The sequence below is a fragment of the Trachinotus anak genome, unplaced genomic scaffold, assembly GCF_046630095.1.
Source record: "Trachinotus anak isolate AG129_WGS33_773 ecotype Australia unplaced genomic scaffold, CSIRO_AGI_Tana_v1 ptg000016l, whole genome shotgun sequence".
Classification (NCBI taxonomy): Eukaryota; Metazoa; Chordata; class Actinopteri; order Carangiformes; family Carangidae; genus Trachinotus; species Trachinotus anak.
Genome location: NW_027273867.1, coordinates 13,532,738 through 13,549,199, shown reverse-complemented (window position 1 = coordinate 13,549,199; position 16,462 = coordinate 13,532,738). Strand labels below are relative to the sequence as shown.

The 16,462-nt window shown below is 43.5% G+C and overlaps 1 protein-coding gene across 5 annotated transcripts in view; it reads left to right on the top strand.

The window, feature by feature from the left end:
* The window catches only part of runx1t1 (RUNX1 partner transcriptional co-repressor 1), a 117,285-nt gene that overhangs the window by 81,738 nt on the left and 19,085 nt on the right, over nt 1-16,462 (top strand). For all 5 annotated transcript variants that reach the window (XM_071499984.1, XM_071499982.1, XM_071499986.1 and 2 more), the window contains exon 2: nt 15,671-15,808. In XM_071499984.1, coding sequence (XP_071356085.1) covers nt 15,671-15,808 — 138 coding nt within the window. The remainder of the gene's footprint in view (nt 1-15,670; nt 15,809-16,462) is intronic.

The following is a 16,462-nucleotide window of genomic DNA, read 5'->3' as shown; positions in this document are numbered from 1 at the left end:
GATCCACACTATAAGTTTGAGGTCACTGAACAAGAATGATAAATGTTTCCTGTTGGTGCTGGATACATTAGCCATACATAGTGTGAGTTTTTCTTTTTTTTTTTTTTTTTCTTAGATTTTAGCAGAACATAGTTAGCTTGTTTTAGCCTGGTAGTCACATCTGATATCTGCCTACGATATCATGTAAATGAAGCTGGGCAATAATTCAACATTAAAGCTGCTATAATCGTTATTTTTATATTAACAATGGATAAAATATCTACATGAAAAGTCAAGGGAAAAAAATAATTTTTTGGTATAATAAATCTTCAACCTCAAAATTATTATCACTGTGATTGTTTTGTAAAGATGATGTCGTCCAAATCAAAAGGTTTTGTCTAATGTAATTGAAAATCTATAGATATATATATTTTTAAATAATTGTGTTACATTATTTTGAATATATTTCCTATATTTCTTTTCAGCATCACTATGTAGGGACCAATATATAGCATATAGGATGTGAAGCTAGTACAAAGGTTTGTACACATGTGGCTCAAGAAACAGATGAGACAAAGAGAAAGAGAAATAGAGAGAAATAATTAGAAAGAGGGGGAATCCATGAGAGAAGAGTAGAGGAGAGGAGAGGAGAGGAGAGGAGAGGAGAGGAGAGGAGAGGAGAGGAGAGATGTGGGGCATTTCCACTCAGGAGGGTTCAGAGGGGGGCAGAGAAACAGCAGACGGCTGCTCCAAATGGATTTTCCGTGTTTGTAATGAGGCTACTTCTTCTGCTGCTGCCAGAGCATGTGGTGTTTTTGGGAGGAGGTTGGATGGAGAGAAGGACAGAGAGGCGAGCAGAGATAGAGGAGGATGAGTGGTGAAGACGAGTGGAAGTCATAAAAGGAGAGCAGTTAGGGCAGAGAGAAGGGAGCACTGGGAGGAGGCAGGCGACTCCAGGAGAAAGAAGCCGTGGAGAATAGGAACAATGGTGGAGTGATGTGGTGTTCAAACATGGATCTCTCTGATGGTGTTATGCAGTTGCTGGCGGCAAGAAGGGACGAGGTGAGGCTGGTTGGTGGCAGAAACAGAATCAGTTATTGCAGGTAGTGGTGGCCAGTGAGAGGGAAAGGAATAAATGGAGCAAGGGGTGGGGGGGGGGGGGGGGGGGGGGGGCTGTTGCATCCTAGAGGAAAGTAATAGCTTGGTGCTATTCCAAGGCTGGAACTGTTAAACTGTGACATAGGAATAAGAATATTAAGATAAATGGAACACCATATGGAAAAGTATAATGATTCTCATCAATACTGTGTTCAGCAAATGAGCTAATGGCCTAAATCACATCACAACAACAACAACAACAACAACAACAACAAAAAGGAGATTGGATTGGTGTAGAATACTCGTGTCTCTCCTTGGCCTTCATTTTCAAACAGTGGTTCAGAGGGTTTAAATGAGAAACATATGAGGGAGAGCTTCACCCAAGGCAAAAGTCTGGTGAAGACAGTGACCTGTTTTAGCTTTTCTTTGATGTGAATTCCACGGTTCTGAACTCATATTACCTCCCCACTTCTCTTCTCCTCCTCCTTTTTATTTTCTCCTCTCCTCTCCTGTCCTCTCCTCTTTCTGTTTCACTCTTTTGTTCTCATTTTCACTCTCTGCTCTAAAGAGCACTGTGTAATATGACTTCTCACTACATTTTGTTTCTCCATTTTTCATCTTTCTCTAGGTCTCCTGTGATGTATTCAGTGTAAGCTGATGGTTTTTATATGTGCACTCCTGAGCCTATATTCAGTGCATACACTTGTTCCAGTATGAGTAACCCACTTAAGGACACCTCTTGTGGTCCCTCATCTCATCTGTATATCTGATGGGGAGTGACTGGGCAAAAAAAGAGGAAAAGGAGGCTTAAAAGAGAGCTTCCGTGGGACCCTCGCTGTCTAGTTTAATTCCAGGTAACGTGAAAAAGACCTGTCAAGCGATGGCACATCTTAATCTTATATGCCATGATATAAAATAAATACGTGTAAAGTGTCAGTACACAGGTGGTCATGATATAACTCAGGGATCTCAGGTTTGGAAATTCATCCAATGTGATGAGACATGAGGAGAGAATGCGAGGAAGCGAGGAGAGGGACTGAGAGTTTCTGAAAGCAAAAACAAGGGCAGAGAACGAAGCAGAGGGAGAAGTCAGAGGCAGCTCACAGATGGTGAGCTGTCAGTGGCCGGCTGTGCGTCCGAGTGTGCGTGCGTGTGTATGTGTGTGCGCAGTGTTCATACCATGCATATTTGTGCACGCCGCATGTATGTGGAGAGCATGTCTGCCCTTGCTTTCTTGTGTGTATCCGTGCGTGTGTGTGTGTGTGCCCTCTGAGCTGAGGAGAGGTACAGTACGTGCGGCAGAGCTGTTCTTCCCAGATGGCACTGGCAAACAGACATTGCAAGGCTGGCAGAGTTGGCACAGCTACGCAGTGCACAGTTGGCACTGCCAGCCACCATGCTCTCCCCTGTGCACTGGGGCGAGGGTACCTGCTGCCAGCCACCTAAGCTCATTGACTGAGTAGCAGGCTGTCTACCAACTGACTTATTCACTTGGTAAAGTTTCCTTGTCTTTTGTTTAATCCTTAGAGAGCGTCCTTTCACCCTGAATGAACATCAAGCCTCCTGATTGTTCAGAATCAGCACTTCCTCAGCTGCAGCTAATGAAAAGACACGGAGTCAGAGCATGAAGCGGCATCATATCCCCTTCACAGGAATTCACATCACACCTTGAGCGTTTTAAACGGTCGCCACTGTACACAGCTGCAATGTAATCACATTCTGTTGACTCGATTGTTCCAGCAAGAGCTTTCATGTCTTAATTTCTTTGTCAAATCATTAAACAGTGATGTGTCTTAACACACGGCTATGATCGTGCTGATCTATAGGCCTCCACTGGCAGGTTGCCAGCACTGGAGGCTTTCCAGCTGAACGCCTTGATGTTTTCTCTCTGTGTGGTGAGAAAACAAGCAGATACATACAAGGTTGAATAGCTACCGAGGATAAAGGACCATATTAGTAAGTGTTTGTGTGTGTATTTGTGTCGGGCAGATGCACAGGAATGCATATGCCTGTCTGTGTGTGGGCTTTGGTGATATGGGAGTGGTGGTGACGATGTGTGTGTGTGTGTGTGTGTGTGTGTGTGTGTGTGTGTGGGTGGGTGGGTGGGGAGAGTGGACTTTATACTTCCCATGCCTTAAACAGGAAGTGTAAACTAAGCACAGATGTGTGTGTGTGTGTAACTGCAGTCCTCCGTTAAGGGTATACTGTGCATAAGTGTGTGTGTGTGTGTGTGTGTGTGCGCGCGTGCGCATGCCTCTGAGGAAGCAGCTGTGCAGGCGGCAGCATGCGGAAGGTCGGGAACACTTAAGCAGAACCAAGACTGTGTGTGTGCGTGTTTGTGTCTGCATGTGTGTCTCTATTCTGGAGCATATGTGTGTTTGTGTGTGTGTTCCTGTGTTCTTCCATGTTTGTGTGTATGCAGGAGGAGGGGGGGGGGTTATTTTGGCCACCCATCTGTGCTAGGCTATTTCGCTACTGTTTCTGCAGGCACACACAGTCACACACATACACAGACACACACACACACACACTCAGAGTGCTGTGCCAGGCAAGCTGTTCACTAGCTGGCGCTGGCAACGCTCCAGAGAGAGTGGTGGCATCCATCTGTAGCACTGGAGAGCGGTTAGGCTGTGTGTCTGAGTCTGTGTGTGAGTGTGTGTGCTTGTGTGTGTGTGTGCTTGTGTTTATGCCGCAGAAGAACAAAACAATGGGACTGTCGCGATGATGCTATTAGTAATATCGGTGGTGGGTGTGGGGACAGAGTTCAGAGTTGCGCTGGTTGAAAAGCTGCTGTTGTTTGATGGAGAGTGGGAGGTGGATGTGGGAAGGTCGGTGATCTGAAGCACCTCCTGCAGAACAAAGACGGCAACATGTGTCCCACAGAGCAGAGTTAAACTTTCATCAAGTCTGAGCAAAGTTTTTACTGTTGTGGCTACTGAGGGCTAAAAACAGACAAGAAAACAAAGTGACACTGCCCACACGAGTGCGAGAGATCACAGCATTATCACTGATCTTTATTAATACGTTTCAGGTGACATTAATAGGTTAAGTTAAACAGCATGTATAATGTTGCAAATACAAGGCTCATCAATTTCTGCTTTTTTCCAGTTTCCCCTGAAAAGACAAGAATTTTCTAAAATGATCAGTTTTCTGACAAAACAACATTTGTTTTGTTTCCAGCTGCAGAAAGACACTGCTCATTGCCACTTATAGGAAAGTGGCTCCTTTTGCAGTGAGGACGACTCAGAAAGTGTTTTGGCTCAGAAAGTGAAGACAAAAAACAATCAAAAAGTCGTTCATTTATATAGTATTGGAAACCTTCGTCTTTGTATTATTTTATGTATATTATCTTATGACCTGCTCCATACGTTTGGTAATATTTAAACCAAATACAGATTAAAACAAAAAACAAAAAAACACTTATAGCCTACTGAATAAAATGCATAGAATCCAGAAAGCAAGTCCATATTGGACTCGTCTCTGTCCCTAATGTTTCAGAGGTCAGTGTGTGTCAAAGCTTTGTTGTGAACTGGTATTATTGCCCATGTTGAGATGCTCTCATGTGTGTGTCAGTGGACTCAGATGGCTCTGAGCTGAGCCAGTGAAAGGTGAAACAATGAGAGGAAAGAGCCCAGGAGAAAGTGTGTAATGGTTACATGAAAGGAGACAAAGACACATTGCTGACCTGGACTGGTCATGGTGGTAGTGTGTGTGTGTGTGTGTGTGTGTGTGTGTGTGTGTGTGTGTGTGTGTGTGTGTGTGTATGTGTGTGTGTGTGTGTGTGAGAGAGAGCAGAGGCCATTCCTCTGTCGTCTGCGTCTCTAGCCATACTCTACTTTCTGCCACTCAGAGCCATTAGCAAACTATGGTCACCATATCTCACACACACACACACACACACACACACACACACACACACACACACACACACACACACACACACTGTGTAAGCCTGGAAATGCCCTGATGCGAGGTCACACCAGCCTCCACTCTCTGGATCCCTGCTCACCAGATGTGACTAAGACCCCGTTTTTAAACATCTTCTCCTGCAGGGGAAGGGAGGGAGGGGTGGAGGAGGCGGAGAGGGAGCGTAAAAAGAAGAGAGAGTAGCGGTTTTCAGAGGAGGGGCATTGAGGGGTAAAGGGTTTTTTTTTCAGTGTTGCAAATCTGGTTCTACTTAGCAGAGCCCTGGAACACATTTCATAAATTGCAGACATATTTTTTCGGAGCGGTTTTGGGGCAGATAGTTAACCGGCAGTAATTTCCAACACATGGCAGCCGTCATGTGATATTTTGAAAACACCAGGCAGACGGGTTGTTCCCTCCCCCACCGCCCCCCCCAGGAACCCTCCCTCCCTTACTGTTAGCCTCTGCCCTCTTTTTTCTGTGCTCGTCCTCTGCCTCTCCTGTTTGATTTCCCCATCTGTCTCTCACAGGCATTTGTTATCTCTCGTTTTCAGCCCTTCTCTTCAGCGTCCTCACCTTCCCTTTTCCTACCTCTTCCTTCTTTCTTGAACTCAGTTCTTCCACTTTCGTTTCATCCTTTCATCCCTGTCTGTTTTTCTACCCATCGCAGAGAATAACAGCACCTTCACTCCATCACTCCATCCGTCCACCAGTCCTCCGTCCTTCCTCTCTCCACATAAAAGATAACTGACATGTAAAACACGAAGGCCTTTACTGTCTGTTGAAAATTGATTTTGCTCCTGAAGACGGGGATGTGCTTTCTTTTAGCATGGAAACACGCACACACACACATACACACACACACACACAGATAGAAATGGGCTGCAGAGAGATGCTTCCATCCAGCTTAAGGGGGCACAACAGGCAAAAAGATACAAATTGCCACTTGGGCGTGTGTGTGTATCAGTGTGTATCAGTGTGTTTGTGTTTATCATCAGTGATTTTAAATTGTGCTTGTGCTATGAGGGTCAAGCAGTTCATAGAAGGTTTTGGGTATGAGTGTGTTGCTTGTGCCACTTTGTGTTTATAGATTCCCACAGTGACGTTGTTGTGTTATCTTGCATATGCTGCAACAATATTATGCCACACAGCATATATATATATATATATATATATATATATATATATATATATATATATATATATATATATATATATATATATATACATATATACATGTACATTATAACAAAGGCAAGAAAGGTAACCGATTGGCTGTGTGTGAAGCTTAGGAAAATAAAGCCATGTGTCACCAGCATTAGGATGTGTGTAGAGTGTTTTGTGTGAGTCGTCCTCTGCTGGCATCAAGTCCTGCCTGGGAAAACACCCAGATCCATTTGGGTTCACTTGGCCCTGTGTCAGCATGGCATCAGAAATGAACCAAACTGTATACAGAAAGCAATTTTCAATAGGCTGGCTTCCATCAAACAGACAAACAGAGCTCACCAAGGCTTACATCAGATTTATATCGCGGTATGTCCCCCCCAGAAAGCAACATTTATATTATTACTATGCTGTCATGTTGTTAATGGTAATGTTAAACCAGCTTTATTATTTTTTATTAATAAACATCACTTTCAATAGAGTTTTCTAAATACGTCGAGCCCGGCATGGCCCTGCTGTGGAAAAAATAGTAGCAAGTTTCAGTTCAGATATTCCTATAATAACGGCAAACTCTTCCTCTTGCTATCTCGCTCTGCCACACTGTACATATCCTCATGTTTTCTTTACCTTTACCTCTCCCTGACCCTCTTCTTTCCTCCCTCCGCTCATTTTCTGTATTTTTTTTCCACCACCCACTCCCATCGCCTGTCTTTTCTTTTACAAGACCCTGTAGGTTAATTTTGCCTGGCAACAAGATGTGGCAGGAATCGGTTCGATTTGAGAGGACGTGTAAGGGGCACTGTGAATCATTTTTATTGTTCCTTAACACTTGCTTCCTCTCTCTCTCTCTGCAACAGAGACCTTATTTCAACAGATGGGTAAAACAGACATTACTATAAATCAATTTTTTGAAAAAGAGTGAAAGACTTCTAATGTTATACACCACATATGTTTTATTGTCCAGTGTGTGTGTGTGTGTGTGTGTGTGTGTGTGTTTGTGTGTAGTCTAAGGTGTTCTGCAGGATTTGTATGTTTAGTTTATGTATTTTTGTGTTTGTGTGCATATGTGCAGGCGTGTGCGTGTTAATGTTTGTGTGATGGAACAGATGGCGTTCAGACCTTTGTGTGCGACTGAGAAATCTCCTTATGTCTTTGCTGGCTTGACAAAGTGTAAACACACGATGTTACACTGAGAGAAAACTACAGATATGGTGAGAAATGCAAAGCACTGTCGACGCTGATCAGAAGCAGATCTGTTTGCTCCAGTGCTGTGATCGTAACATCACTTTTACTATTACACTCGGGCACTACGGTAAGATAGCACCATGATTTAAGGTGAAATAGATGCAAGGCAGACTTAAAACCCAGAATGATGATAAAAGGAAAACACTGCAGTTTCTCACAGTTTGTGTTGTATTATCAGTTAATATAGAGCAGACTTTCATCTAAAATAGGACAAATATGAAGGACTTCATGTCCTTTTTTTCCTTATGATACAAATATTCCATCACAAGCTAACACGGTGACCTTTAACCTCAACATTCCTCCAGTATTAACTGGTCTCAGGGAGACACTCCTACCTTACTGGCAAGCCATTTTTCAGATAACCAATTCCCACATGTCAACAATATGACTGGAGAAGAAAAATGTAATGATATTCAGATTAGTGGACCACATTAAACTCTAAACTGCTTCACCAGCTGGTCAGTCAGGAAAACATTAGGTGGTGCCAGCCCACAGAAAAGTGTGTTTTTTTTTTATTTTTTTAATAGCAGTTACTAATGACACAAAAATGTCTGTTATTAAAGACTTCCTTGTTTTTCCATCCACTTTGATTTGATAGACTATGAGTCTGCCAGGAGCATCCAACATCAAAATACACATGAGGAACGAGAGAAACTTACATCAGTGAGTTAAGATTTACCAGACAACTAGAGGAGCACCATGTACCATGTAAAGTGATGATATTTTCATCGAAGGCATAAAGAATAATTGGTGAATAACATCCTCAGTGCTGGCGAGGAGAAGCCATATCACTCTGTGGCCAAAAGTCTTTGCCTCATTTGCTGTAATTTTGCTGGAAAACGAGGTGAAGCAGCAGCCACCAGTGAAAAGGAGCCTTCAGGAGCCTTCTCCTCTCTTCCTCACAGTGGAGGAAGAGAGGAGAGAGGGAAAGAAGGGTGGGGCCGTATGGAGAAAACGAGAGAGCGAGAGAGAGAGAGAAATAGAGAGAGGAAGAGTGAGAAAGAGAGGAAGAAATGGAAAGAGAAATAAAAGAGAGAAATCCAAAGGGACACACTGGTGGTGGTGGTGGTACAGCTCTCCTCTGCATCCTGCTTCTGCTTCTCTGAGGGAAATAAATTAGATGATGGAAATCGGATCTATGTGTGCGAGAGAGAGAGAGAGAGAATAAAAGAGAGAGTTGCGTTGTGTTGTTTGCTTGCAGTGTACACATGCATCCTTGCAGCTGTGTGTATGTATTTGTGTGTTTGTGGGTTTGCGGTAGGGCGTTGCATCCATACATCTTCTTGACAAGTGGGTGGAGTTTGATGGGACATGCTCTGCATATTGTTCCATCTGGCTGCCGATGAATCCGTGTGTGTGTGCGTGTGTGTGTGCGTGCATGCGTGGTGTGCATGGTGTAGAGGAGGGGATGATGGAAAGAGAAGAGGGGTTACTACACTTGCATACCGATAGATCCCTCTTGTCTCACTGTGTACGCCGTCTGAATCTCAATCGTCCCACCTGTCCCTCAGCTGTGTTCTTTAACACATCCGTCCTCTCATTCTCTCCATTTTTATCTCTCTCTTGTGTCTGTCCCCTGCTCCCTCTCTCCACATCTGTGCCCAACACACAGAGCAATCACCACGAGCCACCATCACACCATCTCTGTATCGCTTCATCTATTCCATTACCTATCTGTCCCGCTCCCTCTCTTCACACATTATTGCGTATATATATATATATGTGTGTGTGTGTGTGTGTGTGTGTGTGTGTGTGTGTGGGTGTGTGGGTCTAACACACCTGGAGGCACCATTTTGCACAGACATTGGTATGTTGTGGACATTACTGCTCAATTCACAGGCTTCCTGCAGCTTCAGTGCCTCACGGTTTTCACCTCAACACCTACAAATCAATGTGTGCGCTGAAGGTATTATGCATGTGTAGATTATGTATTTGCCTGTATGTATGTGTGTGTGTGTGTGTGTGTGTGTGTGTGTGTGTGTAGGGCATTAGTGGGTCACCCTATATGCATTTTTCCATTTAACTCCATAATGATGATATCTTATGTCTGACTAATACAATCTTGTGCTCACACAGGCGCCAGCGCAACGCAAATTGTTTATGTCACAGCCTCCAACTCTCGAAAATTCACCCAGCGTGATTGAAATCCATTGTCGTTGTGAAGAATGGGATTTGCCTGTGTGAAGTACTCTCGAGTGGCATATTACTGCCACTGTTATCACATCATTTTCTGGGTCTCCAACTGTACGATCACAGCGCACACATACACTCATTCAGACGCGTACATACACACGGAGGCAATTCTAGCTTATGAAGTGTGTAATGGAGATTGTTTGACTCTATCTCCTGATGACAGACTTTAAAGTCATCCTAGTCTCTATGAATAATCTGGAATAGCAAGGTTGGGCAATGTTGTCCTCATTTCGCAAGGTGATTTGAATGCGAAATGACCTCCCAGCTTTGTGTGCGATGATGAAATGTATAAGGGTTTGATATAACATTGTATTTTTGCCTTGAGTTGTGGGTTAGCAAAGTCCTTTCTGTAACATATTGAACTGCTTCTCAGGGACCACGTTCCTCCTAGATATCATTCATTGCAACAACCTTGTTTTAGGCGAGTGATGTAACTTGCATGTAACCTTAGAAAAGGCGTGTATCGCAAGTCAGCGGGGGGATAAAATCTCCTTTCTTTGAGCTTGGCTGAAAGAGGGTACAAGTGAAGGGGAGAGAAAGGAAAGAAGGAAAGAAAGCAAGATTTTGCAAACATTGAGGATCACGGACGATGCAAACGGGTGATGTAAGTGTGAAGACATCCGAGTGAGTGGCAGGTAGTTGTCCAGGGTTTTGCCTCATTTCTAGGATCGCTCTGTGAGACAGAGGGATATATTGTAAAGAGATTACTGAAGTTACAAACAAGAGCAATTCCACTTTGTTGTTTTACCAGAGACCCTCTGAGAGCTCTGTTTGGAGAGATGTGAGGGCATATTCAAATTCTTAAGCCTAAAATATGGTGGTTTATAGCAGTGGTTTCCAACCTGAAGTCACCCAGTGGATCAAAAGATAAATTTGAAATACAGTAGGAAACTTTTCTTAAATCTTTTTTTTTTTCTTGTGGAATGTGAAAGTCTTCTACAAACTATTAAACCGAAACAGACGGAGGAAGGGTACATCAGAGCTCACAGCTCAAAGACATATGCAACCTGTGATAGAGAGGTGGGAGCGGGCACTGTTAGCCAAAAATGGTGGGAACCACTGATTGACACCAAAAGATTTCTGACCACACAGGATGCTAACAGCGCTTTGCTATTAGTGTAATCCTGACTGTGTATAGACAAAGCAAATTCCACCTCATCCCTCACGGGAGCACATAATTCAGTCAGATATCAGTGTAATTACCGTCGACACGTACAATATGAAAGCTGGATAACAATGTAGCAGGTACATTTAATGAAGTACCACTCCAGCCCCGGTATTCTCCTGGGTTTGAGTCTCATTCAGGAGTCCTGTATTACAAATATTTGCACTAAGAGTTCCTTCATGATGCTCGATATAAAACCATGCACCAAGTGGCTGTTGTGAGACATTAATCACTGTCATCCATACACATGATCGTCAATAGGTTTGGCACCTCTGCCTGCACGGAGCGCACAAATGAATCAACACACATTTGGGAGGCTCTTCCCTTTCTTTATAGCTAACAGCAGCCTCTTCAACACCCATCCTCATCCTCTTCAATCCATTAAATCCTGGACAACAGCACTTCTGAGAAGTCATAAAGTGAGTTAGACAAAGTCAAAGCACTCATCACCCTTTTCCATTAAAGCTCTGCACATCGATACCTGTCCAGTCTTGGAATAACATCCATCAGCTGGCCGCAGATCTGCTGCTTTGCCTACAGTGTGCAGCTGATGGGGCAGTAACAGGGCTAATAAATGGACAATAGATGTGCATTAAGTTCAGCCATCAAGTTTTAACAGATGTGTTAGACTGGAGCAGACGTCTGACTTTGTTTTCAAGGTTGTTTAAGAACGCTTGTTCTTTTGGAATTGAATTATGCATGAAGTCGCTTGCTATTGTTCAGCCCTGCTCTGTTGCCGTAATAAAATGGAGGCTTGTCGGACTGTTGTCTATACATACATTTTTTTTCTTTTAGGTATTTGCTCATGAAAATGGAGAGCACACAGTCATGTGTGTTTTCGGTTATGTGCTTCCCTTGTAAGATGCATTTTTATTTTTCCCAAAGACTGGGTAAATTACCTCGTGGAGGGAGTATTGCTATTGATTCAAGTGGCATAGTAATTGCTGAGTGAATGGTTGGGTGCAGCCCTTGTTGGTTAGTATGAAACCATTGATTTTATTCTGCTGATATGCTTTGCAGTGCTCTCAATCAAATCAGAAACAGAGAAGATGCTGTTTATAAATTATAAAATGCATGGGTTTGTGTGTATATGAGAGAGTGAGAGGGAGAACATGTTATCGCCGGGATGTATGTGTATGTGTTTGCCGTGTGCATGGATTTCACACTAATTCATTCTTTATCCTTCATCTTCTTCACCTGGGGGACTGCAGATGAGTTTCAAATGCTTTCAGGGTTTATGTTTCTCTCATCTCTACCCGACGACTGCCATCCAATGATACCACTGACCCAGGTGTTAATCCCCAATTACAGGCCTGTAACCAAACTCATCTTTCCATGCTGCCGCAGGGCCCGTGGTGCCATGCAAGAGTTCAGGTGGATCTTGAGTCCAGACTTTTGTGGGGGGGGGGGGGGGGGGGGGGGGGGGGGGGTTTCTCCCTCGTGTGTTTCACTTGGTGCTTCAAATTGACTTTTTAAAGTTTTTAATGTTTTTATATTCCTTTTAAATGAATAACTCCCCAAGGAATAATGTTCCAGCCGTCTCTTTAAACACCTGACTTTGTTATAAAATTAGAAAAAAAAAATAATTATATCGTCTTATTTGTACCCTAGGGATTCCAAATTGCATCTTGGTGATGTGAGTAATTTACTCGTCTTATTTCCCTATCTAGTCTCAAAGATTAATGTAATTATAAGCTGATTTGGATCCTAATTTGATGTCCTACTATCTAACAATAGATCATGTGAACTGGGCCAAAAATTACCACACAATTACAAAAGGCAATATACAGAGCTATGGAAAGCCTGAGCTCAAAGATCCATTGAAACAGGATAAGTACAACCATGTGTGATACAGTGACTTCTCTGTATTTAACTTGGGCTTGTTAAGTATATACATGTAAAGTCTTTGTGTTTGACTGGAGAATGATGAATTACCTTGGGTCCTGTCACCCGGCCGTCTTTTTTAATGACCTTGTATTTTCAGAGATCATATTTTAGGCAGGCATACAGGATATGATAGCTGGCAGCCAGAGGTAAGACTATATGTTTCCACTAGCTATTCTGCTATATCCTGAGTTTATAAAATAAATAGTCAGATCCAGACTTTTTTCAGTGGTGAAATTAGAGTAGTAACCCTTTCTTAGTCTGGCCAGGTTGGGGGGGGTGGAGAGCGAATGTGTGTGTGTGTGTGTGCGTGTGTGTGTGTGTGTGTGTTTGTGAGTGTGTGTGGGAAGAGGTAGAAGAGAGAGAAAGACGCAGACAGTTACCAAATGTGTAGCAGAGTGGGTAGACAGTTAAAGGTTTGGGCAGTCACTCTGTGCTCCCTGTCCTTCCATCATATTGACTCATCTTTCACCACCATTCCTCTATTCTCTGCTTTCCTAATCACTCGGCTTTTTTCCACTAATCTCTACTCTGTACCCATTCATGCTGCTCCCCTGCAATTTATCCCTCTTCCCTTCACGTCATTCCAATCCTCCTTTTCTAAGCTAAAGCTTAGTGTGAGTCATTGATAAACTTACATTAATAAATTTGTTTTAACAGTAGAATTGAATAACCCAACCCAAACCTTAACATGTAAGTGATTCATCCCAAGCTGGAACTGTCCATCTAACTCTAAAAGCTTAAGGCTCCGGGTCTGTCGTGTTCTGGTTCTCAGGCCTGGTCTAAATCTCCCAGTACATTCCTAAAAGTCATCCAGACTAAATGCTAGTGTGCTGGGATCCAGATAATTCCCACCTTCCCAGTGACTTTATCAGTCGACCCCTCCTAGGACGGCACCAGAGAGTGCGTAGTTTGGAACAGTCCGCCTTGGTTAGCAGGGAGGAGTGTGACCTCTGTCTGGGGAGGGGATGTGATGGGTCTTTCCCTTTGTTTTCTCTCCTCCAGCAGCGTTTGACTGTATTGGTTTGGATCTTTTTGCCTTGAGGATCTTTGGAAGATACTGGTGTCTCAAGAAATCTACAGTTTCATGAGACCCCAGACGGTTTGCTTCATGGAAAGCTGTTAAAAAAAAAGTGAATCCTTTTTTGAATATATCACAGTGCTTCGTTTTAAACCTTTAAAGCCTCCTGAACGTGTCACTGGTCATGACACTTGTGTAATTGTGTATTTACATCTTGAATATGTCTTGCGGCAAGCTTGATTGCTTCATTCGCTTCCGTCTTATTCCGTCTGCTTATTTCTCCAAAGGGTCAACAAGTGGAAAAAACAAAACTGAACTAAACGTTCAGCCTGGAAATGGAGCTATGGAGCGGGCTGTGTTCAGAATTTCAGTGACATCTCCATCTCTCCCTCGCCTGGCTGCTAAAGCCGAGCTAGCGTGACTAAAGTACTTAGTCACAGTGCACCTCGGCAGCATCGAGGCAGAGTGCTACTGAGGCTCGGGCCTAGCTAACAGGCTTAGGCTGCCCTGTCTCTCTCACATCAGTATTTTTGCTTTCATTTTGCCTAAACTTAACACTATGGATCCAAACAGCAGGCACAGAGGAGCACTAACATTTTTGCAGTCTGTAGTGTATATACTTTACACGCTTGACTACACAAACATTGAGGGGAAATATGCAAATAAACGTAGTTACATGTAAAATATAGGATTATGTAACAGCGTGCGTGTTCATCATGCAAAAACACACACGCTAAAACACACGCCAGGATCTTTGGTGTCCCTGCAATGGGAAGAATGTGTGACAGGGACCACCCTGTTTCTGGAACGTGCACCCTCACCACCCCGATTACAGAGTCTGTGTGTTTGCGTGTGAATGCCCCCACTGTGCTTGTGCGTGCCTTTAAGTCAAGGTACACGCAATCCCTCAATGATTATAGCTATACAGTATGTTTCCGATGTCACAGATAGTACTTTTGTTTCCCTTGTGGCTCCTCCCTTCCCTCCTTCTCCCTCTCTCCTTTATCTTTTCACCCTCCACCTTCCTCTCTCTTCCTCTTTTTTTTTTTTTTTTTTTTTATAGTTTCCCCTTCACAATGTGCCACAGAGACGGTTGATAACAGTCTATTGACTCTGTGATAGGCTTGTTGCTGCTGTTGCTGAGAGAAGTTGTGTATCTGGGCTCAGCCCTCACGCCACTGCAGGACTCTGATAATGTCTTGTTGCTGTTCTCATACATGATACGGTCGGTTATCTGCTGAGCACAAAGCAACTGAATTAGGTGAAAATGGGCGTGTAATCAAAGAAAATGTTTTGTTTTTGATGGATGTTTTATCTCAAGTAGAGTCAGTACAATCCAGCTGTTTTTTCTGCTAATTTTCAGGTGTGTTGTCGTTTCGAGTGTCATAGAACGTCAGAGGTGAAATACAAGTTAGTTTGTGTCTGTTTTTGAACTGAAATCACTTCATTGACTTGTTGGTTGTCTGCTGTGTCCCCTTCCTGAACAGATGTGGATATACTATCCAGAGATACAAGCATTTGGGCAGTGTGTGTGTGTGTGTGTGTGTGTGTGTGTAATGAGCACTGCAGTCGTTAGCAGGGGAGGGAGGGGTGTTGTGTCGCCGTTCTGTACAGCGGGCATGCAGGATGGCACAGATGGTGGTGGAATGAGACCCGTACTCGCTGCAGATTTACGCTCCTCTCTCGGGCGTCTGTCTGTGTGTCTCCTTTCTCTCCCTCTCTCGTTTCTCATTTGACAGTCAGAGCATGTGCATCAGTGTCATTGTTGCAAGACACACAGACGTATGATGTGGCGAGCCATCTATTTCCAGATCTAGCCTGTCTGGTGCACCTCACAGGAGCTTTGTTATCACATTAAATCCCGCCACTGTTTATGTGCGACACAGTTCTCTCTCTGCACACAGATGTGGAATGTGTTGCCCTGAACTGTTGTGTATTCCCTGTGTTAAGCTATCAGCTTATTGTGTTTGGTATGTTATTATAATCTTTTCCTTGTCGCCTTTGTCTTCCTTCAGATCGCACTGGGAAGCGCTCCACCATGCCCGACTCACCTGCGGACGTCAAGACACAGTCCAGGTTGACCCCCCCTACCATGCCGCCCCCACCCAGCACACAGGGAGCACCACGCAACAGCTCCTACACCCCCACAACCTGTGAGTAAGCCAGATTTATGGTAATGCATAAAGGGTTTACGGTGTAACAACAGCAGTGTACATCACCTTGGATCCTCGGTTATGTTATTACACTTACATGTTAACAACCATGTCAGTCTACAAGTTTCCACAGACAAGTCTCTTTGTCTGTAACACACATAGAGCAAAGCCCTTTTCAGAAAAAGTTGGATCACTGCATCCCTGCATACAATACAAATGTGACGTTCAGGTCTAAATCAGTTCTAAGGTGACGGAGGGACCACTGTACGTTGGTCCACAGAGGTTTAATTCCATTTTAACGCACACGAGGAAAGAATCACAGCAACGCAGGCTGAATCAGAGCAGACACACGTGTGCTCCGATCCTGTCTCATAGAAATTACGTTTAAACTGCAACAGCAAATAAAAACAGAACTGCAACCGAATATGTTTTCCATTAATGTAACGTTGATATGTTGTTAATTTACATATTTGGCAAGTCATAAATACATTGATCCTGAATGTATCAGTGAAATGTTCTCAGACAAAACATTGGTTTTCTGCCAAAATGTGCCATCTTGCAGTTTAATTCCCACTTGTGATTACAGTATTAGAAAAGTTTTTAATGGTTACGTTTAGACACTCACAGCACTTGGTAAAGTTAAGTGACTTCAGA